We start from the raw sequence: 9334 nt of genomic DNA on the forward strand, positions 1-9334 counted from the left end.
AAGCTAGTAACAACATTGTCTTGGTTTGTAAGGCTCATTATTACAACTGTATTTTCAATTAACTTGGCATTAATTCCACTTTTGGTAATCGTTCTTATACTCCAACTGCCCTTTCAAAAGATGAAGTTCTTCAAAACCATGCTTCAGTTTTAGACACATTTAATATCCCATTCAATGGGTCGAATTAATATGAGTTACCGTACCTATACTGGATTCCTCAACTACATAAAAACCCTTGCAAACAAAGATACATTGCTGGATCCAGTAAGTGCTCTACCAAGCCCCTATCTTTGCTCCTCACGAAAATATTAACAGCTGTGAATGAGAAACTCCAAACTTACTGTGCGACTACATATGCCAGAAGTGGTGTTAATCAAATGTGGATCCTACAAAATTCTAAAGAACTTTTAGTAAACTTGAAATCGCAGAATCTTTCCCAAATCAATAACATTAAAACCTATGACTTTTCAACACTATACACGACCATTCCTCACGATAAATTAAAGACTAGACTTTTTGACATCATAGACAGTTGCTTCTTCAACAAAAATGGAAAACGAAAATATTCATATCTAGTGATCAGTCATTCAAAAACTTACTTTGTTAAACACCACTCTGATTCCACGCACAAGTACTCTGAAGTTGAAATAAAAAATATGATAGAGTTCCTCATTGACAATACATTCGTGGTCTTTGGTGATCAGGTCTTCCAATGGTCTGTTGGAATTCCCATGGGCACGAATTGTGCTCCCTTGTTAGCTGACCTGTTTCTATATTCATATGAAGCAGAATTTATTCAAAAAACTTCTACGTGAGAAGAAAAAATCTCTCACTGTGGCCTTCAATTCGACATATCGATATATCGATGACGTTTTGTCTATTTTAAAACAATGATAACTTTCATTCATATGTCGATTTTCCCTGTGAGCTCGAAATAAAGGGCACCACAGAGTCGTCCACTTCTGCTTCATACTTACATATTTTATTGAAAGTAGACATTAACGGCAAATTGACAACTCAACTCTATGACAAATGGGATGATTTCAGCTTCACCATCGTCAACTTCCCATATTTATGTAGCAAAAATTCCATTATCACCTGCATATGGTGTTTATATATCTCAACTGATTCGATATGCAAGAGCTTGTTCTACGTATAGTCAGTTTTTAAATCGAGGTGAGCTACTGAAAATCAAGTTGATGGTACAGGGATTTCAACAGCCTCGATTGAAGTCAGCATTTCGCAAATTATATGGTCATTATAACGATCTAGTTCGTCAATACAACCTGTCATTGGGTCAAATGCTGTCTGACGTGTTTCATACCGATTGTTAGGCCGTTTTTGGCACACTGATTTTAACTGCGGATAACTCCGTTTACCTGAACAGGATATAGGGCTCACGGCGGGTGTGACCGGTCGACAGGGGATGTTCACTCCTCCAAGGCACCTGATCCCACCTATGGTGTGTCCAGGGATCCGTGTTTGCCCAACTATCTATTTTGTGCAAGGTGAAGATAACGAACAGTGATCAATCTCATAACTCCTACAAGCAATACAAAATAGATAGTTGGGATATTGCTTGTAGGAGTTATGAGATTGATCACTGTTCGTTATCTTCATCTTTCATGCTGACTTTTGAACCGGTAGAATTACCTACCATAAATGATGTTCATGACAAAAGTGTTGATTCTGAAGTTGAGAGTGACAATGAATGTCTGACTATTAAACGACATAAAAAGCAACCAGCCTATTTAGCTGATTGTTTTACTTTAATCAATTTCATTTTGTAGATCATGCCAAAAAGAAAGGTCACTCCAAGAAAGTCATTTTTAAAGTGTCCTTTATGACCTTACCAAGCAGAAACATAAAAAAAAATATGAAAGAACATCTTGTCCCCTGTGGACTCCAGATGCCTACCTTATGTATTACCCGGGAAAAAGCGAGCCTGTACTTTCAGTTTGTGCTTTAGGAAAAGCCGTAAAACCAATGAAGGAAGGAAAATCTTAAGGAGAAGTTGAACATCCTCAAGAGAAAATCTTACCTGAACAGTGTCCAAATCCTCTTCATACAACTACCTCCAATGTTGGTGTGCAATAAGACTTTCCCAAACATGTAAAGTCTACTAAGAAGGTTGTAGAGTATGTTAAAGACAATGCTACAGTGAAAGAAATCACTGAAGATCGTTACGAATGCTATTTAAAACTTGTTAAAAATCATAATGGTATAGAAAGACAATTAATCAAAGATTTCCTGGCAGGAGATACCTGTTCATTTGATTATAATAAAAATACTTTTAACTTTTGAATTTTGGTCTGCCTTTGCGAGGACGCAAATTTTTTCGATTGTGTAGGTAATGTAATGAAACTATTGTAGAGTGGATTGAAACATACTTTATGATACACCAATCAGATGATGTAATGTCATTTGCACATATACTACTCGCTGCTTCTCACAACCAGAACTCAAACTGACTGCCTGTCCAAAAGGTTGGTTCTTGTTCTGTTTTACTACCCTTCAAGAATGTTGTACTCATAACGATCTTTATCAAAACGACCTTTAAATTGATTTTCAAAAGGATTCACATTCTTTTGGTATTTATTTTTCGCAATCTGGAAGACAAATCTGTTATCTTATCTATAACCTTGCAATGTGGCAATAATGTTTTCAAAACGTTGTCAGGGGTGATTTCATTTAAACAAAATGGCAGAGAGCGTACCCGAACAAAGACTGGGGACTCCTCAGAAACACCTCCCGACGTGTGACAAACATAGTGAACTTATTGATATTTTCTGTGAGGACTGTGATGAATTCATTTGTACTGACTGTGCCAAAACGGACCACAAAGATCACAACTGGGTCACAATAGTCAAGGCGGCCAGTCAAAGGAGGAGACAACTCTTCCGGTTTATACAGAATATCAAGGGAAAGAAAGTACCAGAAATGGACAGAATAATAGAACATACATCGATCATGATGAGCGAAATTGAAAAGCGAGGCGAAAGCGAAATGCAAAAGATACGGAAGCACTTTGAGGAAATCATAGCGAGACTTAAAGAAAAAAAGACAGGTCATCAAAAAACTCTTGAAGACAATCTCATTGAAAGATATGAGCAGGTGAATTGTTCGAAAACAAAGTACGAAGGACAGAAAAAAAAGCTTGTTGAGATGGTGAAATTGATGGAGGAGAATAATAGCACCATGTCTGATTACAAATTGATTAATCATCACAGAGAAATGTCACAACATGTGTCTGCTATGGATGTTGACACAAAGATCTGTGATTTTTCATTGAGATACATATTTCGAAAACCCAATGATGACGAATTGGATTTTCTGATGGGACAAATGTTTGATTTAAAGAACATTAGAGCTACTGAAACAAACTCATTTCAATACAGTGATTCACGTACTACCATACTGAATGCCTTTAGTGAGAATGATACTTATATCAAATATTTTAAGTCGGATTGCATTGAACATATCAACAAACAAGGTGATAAGAAACATAAATACAATGTTACTGCGAGTGACATCTGTGTGACAGATACCGGTGATGCTTATTTCACTGACTATAAGGACAATACCATCGGCCGTCTGTCTCCGTCCGGATCTGTCTCTACAGTAGTCAGTACACTTCCACTGTCACCGATAGCAATCTGTCAGTCAATCAACGGTGGTCTTCTGGTCACTTTGAAAGACAGTAAAACAAACTCATTTGAATTAAAATCTGACAGCAAACGTCTGTTGCGTCACATAACGATGACTGGTGACGACATTCGTGAGTATGAGTTCCAGGAGGACGGGAAGACCAGACTGTTTACTGTACCTATCAAAGTCAAACAGAACGGTAACTCTGACATCTGTGTTGCTAATTACACATCTGATGTTACGGGTAACGTGGTGATTCTGTCATCCTCTGGTTGTCTGAGATCTGTCTATCACGGACAGAACCTGAATAAGGACTTTTGTCCGTGTGACGTGGTGTGTGACTCTCGATGTAACATCCTTGTTACTGACCTCAACAATCATCGGATCCATCTGCTGAGTCCTGGCGGAGAGTTCCTGAAATTTTTACTGACTGAGAATGAAGTAGATAATCCATTCAAATTATCTCTGTTTGGATCTACCCTGTGGGTGGGGAATTTTAAAGGCACTGTAAAACTGTTTCAGTTTCAATATTGATCGGTAGAGTACAAGCTTTCTGACGTAACTTTGGATTAAATAGTGGAAATATGTGTTGTGATCCACACTTTAACATAACCTAAATAACGTCTTGAGTCAATTGATCGGATAAGTTATAACTTGGATTTATTATTCGTACTTTACCTACCTTTCAGTAACGACTGGATATTAAGAAACTCCCATACTAGCAACAGTCACTGAAATTGTGTGATATACATTACGTATTGGCTTTGTAAAATAGCATCACAATATAAATGTTTTGAGACTTTGAATTGAATGTGATGTTTTCCTGTCATCTCTCAAATAAGTTTTAAAATAGTTATTTCAACTGGTTTATCCTGTCATATGTTTGAATCAACTTACGAAACATTCTCTTTACATACGAATTACATATGTACGAGTTACTTATATAATAGAGTATGGAACTTTTTTTGTTGGTATTTTGAGGTATCAGGGGACAGTTTAGCACTATAGGTCCGGTCAACTTTTTCAAAAAATGGAAATACCCCATATTTGAAGTGATATTACATGTGTAAAAATGTATACAATAATTTTTGGGTGCATGTCAAATGTAGCAGGAGTGCTTAGTAAAAATGTAGTAAAAACGCAAGCCGTTTGACTTCCCACTCAAACTCGTAGAACACTGCATTGACAAACGTGTAGGTGACCTAGACTAATTAAAAATGTTGATATACAACATGTAGGTGTCACCATGATTCCTAGCATATAGATAGGTGCAAATACGAAACTAAGACACGTGGTCAGTTGCTGAAGAAATTCCGGTGAAAACATGCAGGGTCTAGCAAAAGATCTGTAGCTGTGAAGGAAGGTGGATGGCCCCTAATCTCAGCGAGATTCGTCGAGGCTGGATATTTGGACTGACGCCTCTTCCGAATCTCAGACCAGTGTCACATAAAGTGATTCGGGAAATCTTGCCTGAACTTCGGCCGCTTGTTGCGATTAAAATGGGTTAAATTGAATTTCTTGTCCGCTTCAACTTTTCGCCTTAGACATCCTATTAACTCCCTATCACAATGAAACATGCATTTCTTACCTTTACAAGGTGTAAATCCCACAGAATTTCAAGTTGGCTATTTTCGAAGCCATTGCAAACGGCCACCATTTCATATTTTACCTTCTCAACACTGAAGAGTTCCGATAGTTTAGGACGCCTTCAAATAGATTGATTAAATGTTACACAGTTTTCTTTTTATTGCTTTTAATTTTTATGCTTAAATGCTTTGTACAAAGTAATTGTCAACCAGTAAGTTCTGTATTTTCAATCATAGTACAAATTGTCATGAAGTAGTATATCGGAACTCTTCTGTTAAAGTTAAAGATGCTAAAAAACATGATGCTAGTTATAGAATAGAGCAGTTGAGTTCAGCTTATAGAGTACTGTGTCACAGTGAATTTATACATCCCAAATCTAAATAGAAACAAAAGCTAGTTTCCTTGAACATACTCCAAGACCAAATACAGATGCAATGAATTTACCATCATCTTCAGCCAAAACTCCCTCTTCGTCAACGACCCGTTCTTCGAGAAAGTCATTTTCTCCTGTTGATTGGGAGTTATGTGCGATTTGTCAAAAGCAGAATCGACAAAAGCTTTTCAGCATTACAACCTTTTCTGTCAGTGGCATGGTCTTACAGAATGAAAAATATGACAACATAAGGTGTATTAGATTAGGAAAGGTAGGCGATTTGATTGCTGCACAGGGTAAATACCATTTAAAGTGTATGAATGCATTTGCACAAAACTCTACTCTGTTCCATTGAGAATTTTATATACGTTATTTCGAAAAGCTACACCTAGTCTATACTTGGATTTTTCAACACCTGAATATAGACTAAACTCTATGATTATGGATAGGTTGTGCGAATAATAACACGTCGGATGTTAAGTTTAATGGCAATGAAAATATTGAATGAATTTGTGATTCGTGTATCAACGATATAGCTGAAAACTTCTACAACATCGAAAAAATAGAAGAAAATGATATTAATCTCCCTAAAGGTACAAAAATTTTCTCATGTGAATCTATGTGGTTTAATGAATAAACTGGACCAAATCAGAATTTTACTGAAAGATGGGATTTACGATATTCCTGCAATCTCTGAAAGTAAACTAGATTAAAATATCACGGATTCTGAAATACAGGTAAACGGGTCCCACATTGTACCACATTGTACGCAGAGATCGCATTAGACAAGGTGGAGGTGTCCTAATGTACATAAAAGATAAATGGACAATCAAAAAGTGTGCATTGTTTGAAATGCTTACTGTGGATATTAAATTAATTAACTCTCCGACAATAAATATTGGGGTTGTGTATCGACCACCGGATTCAAACACCAAATGGCTAGAAAATTTTGAGGAGTATAACTGAAAACATTAAATTTCGAACGATCCATGGAAACCTTTGGCTCAGAGCAAACTATTACGAAACCCACCCGAGTAACAAAAGATTCAAGCACGCTTATCGATCACATCTATGTAAACGTGCGTGAAGTTTACAGCTCGTCTGGCGTAGTGCCAATAGGTCTGAGTGATCATCACCTGGTGTATGTCGTCCGAAAGAAAAGTAAGCGTGACACACAAACTGATCATATATATGTGAAATACAGAGATCAAAAGAAATTTGACGAAAATGATTTTCTCAGGGATCTGCAGGGTGTTGAATGGAATAACATTAAATCTTTTAACAACGTAAATCAAATGTGGTCCAATATGATAGATCTCTACACTTTCCCAAACATATGCCAGTCAAAGAGAGCCGTATCCGGGCCGATTCCAAACAATGGATTAACGACTACGTTCTATCTGATATTCGTCAAAGGGATTATCTCCATCGGAAGGCTCTAAGATCCCGCCACGAATCGGACTTGGCCTTATATCGATCAGCAAGGAACCGCGTTGTAAAAATAATCGGTGATAATAAAAGGGAATATGTTGATAATGTGATAAATCAATGCAGTGACAAACCTGAGGATATGTGGAAAATATTAAAGCAATTTCTACCATTTAAATCTGCAGGCGCATCAACATACTACCTAGAAATTGATGGCGAAGTAATTTTAGACTCCTATAAAATTTCAAATGCATTCAATGATTTCTTTTGTGGCATAGGTCAAAAATTTGCGACAAATTTTGATGATTCGCTCCCGAAAATGAAACAACTAATGCCAAAGGCTCATTTACAATTCCAAATGTATCTATAGAATTTTTGAATAAAGAAATTAAAAGCATGTCAAGTTCAAAAGCTACAGGTATGGATGAAATTTCTGTAAAATTACTGAAAGTAAGTAATGATGTTGTAGCTGACACATTGTGTTTCATCATGAATTTCTCTATACAGGGGGTGACGTTGTAAATGAATGGAAAAAGCTAGAGTTACCCCACTTTCCAAATCTGGGGATACTTTCCATGTTAATAATTATAGACCGGTATATGTTTTATCTATCATAAGTAAATTTATGGAAAAACATGTTTTAACATTTTTTACGAGTATTTGAATGCTAATAATCTTTTAACAGAGCATCAATCAGGTTTCAGACCAAAACGTTCTTGCGAAACTGCTTTACATAATATCATTGACAAATGGCTTGAGAACATTGATAAAGGGAAACTTACAGGTGTACTTTTTATTGATTTAAGCAAAGCATTTGACACATGTACAGTTAATCATGATGTATTGGTGCACAAACTTTTATCTTATGGTATTTGTGAAAAAACTTTTAAATGGTTTCATTCTTATCTATATGAAAGATCGCAATGTGTAAAATGGAAAGGGATCATATCAAAGGAAAAAAGATGTTACCATCGGAGTCCCTCAGGGTTCTATATTGGGTCCTCTGTTTTTTATTCTGTTTGTAAATGACTATCCAACATGTCTCAAGCACTCTACAGTCAATATATATGCAGATGATACCAAGAAGTTTCTGATAAAGCTTTAGATGTGATAGAAAAAAAGTTAAAGGATGATCTTATAAATTCTATGGAATGGATGCATAAGAACAAATTGACAATAAATTTAAAGAAAACACAATGTATTTTAATAGGAACGTCACGGAAATTATCGAAATGTAGAACCTTTGTATTAATGTTGGTGGAATTTTTATAGAAAATGTCAAATGTGCCAAACTTTTAGGTGTTTACATCGATGAATGCTTTACGTGGTCATATCACACAGATGTCTTATGTATAAAAAAAAAAACTTAGTCAGAAACTAGGTGTTTTAAGGAAATTGGGTACATTTATGTTAAAGGAGGCACTACTCAATATTTACAATACTATTATTTTTCCTCATTTAATTATTGTTGTACAGTATGACAGGATACAAAGAACAAGACAAATATTGATAGACTTTTTAAATTACAAAAAAGGGCAGCAAGGATCATTTTACATATCAAAGTACCTCAATCTTGTATGCCATCAAATTTGAGATGGATGCGTTTGATTGACTATTTCATTTATCGAAAAATCATTCTTATGTTTAAAGTTTTACATCATATGACTCCAGAGTATTTGAATTTTTTTAAATTTGTGAATGAGGTAAACACAAGAAATACAAGACAGAGCTCTACTAATTTTATTTATGTTACAAGAGCCAAAACAATATTTTTGAAGATCTTTTATCATTTCAGCAGCAATTTTATGGAACTCATTACCAGATTTTATAAGAAAATCCACAACTACCACCTCTTTTAAATCCGCCTATCTAAAACATTATTTTGATCCTCAATGATACTCGTGTGTTTATTGTCTCTTTTCATTTAGTTCTTATCTGTATGTATTTAAATTGTGATATTTCCATGTTTTGTGATATATGTTCTTGATATGTATATATGTTATAGACAGGACCACAATGTAAACTAGTTTATATAACTAATTGTGAAATCCGGTATAAATAAAGGATATTATTATTATAGAGGGAAAAAATCATTAAAAATCAGTTTACAGAATTGATGCCGAATAACGTTGTCGGAAACGTTCTAAGTTACCCATCTCGTCTGCCGACGTCAGAAAAACATGCTACGAGGCATTTTTGAAAAAAAATTACCTGCAAACAAGCCTACCCTCAAATCCACGAGTTTTTCACATGTGAGTGCACCTCAGGAAGTAGCCACAGCTACCAACATCAAATAGT

At 35.6% G+C, this 9334-nt stretch overlaps 1 protein-coding gene across 1 annotated transcript; it reads left to right on the forward strand.

Moving 5' to 3' along the window:
• The first annotated feature begins 2521 nt into the window (after positions 1-2521).
• LOC125664803 (uncharacterized) lies at positions 2522-4607 on the forward strand. The gene has a single exon (XM_048897611.2). It carries the CDS (start codon positions 2701-2703, stop codon positions 4180-4182), a length of 1482 nt encoding a protein of 493 aa, XP_048753568.2. The 5' UTR covers positions 2522-2700; the 3' UTR covers positions 4183-4607.
• Positions 4608-9334: the final 4727 nt, after the last annotated feature.

Source organism: Ostrea edulis, chromosome 1, assembly GCF_947568905.1.
Source record: "Ostrea edulis chromosome 1, xbOstEdul1.1, whole genome shotgun sequence".
Classification (NCBI taxonomy): domain Eukaryota; kingdom Metazoa; phylum Mollusca; class Bivalvia; order Ostreida; family Ostreidae; genus Ostrea; species Ostrea edulis.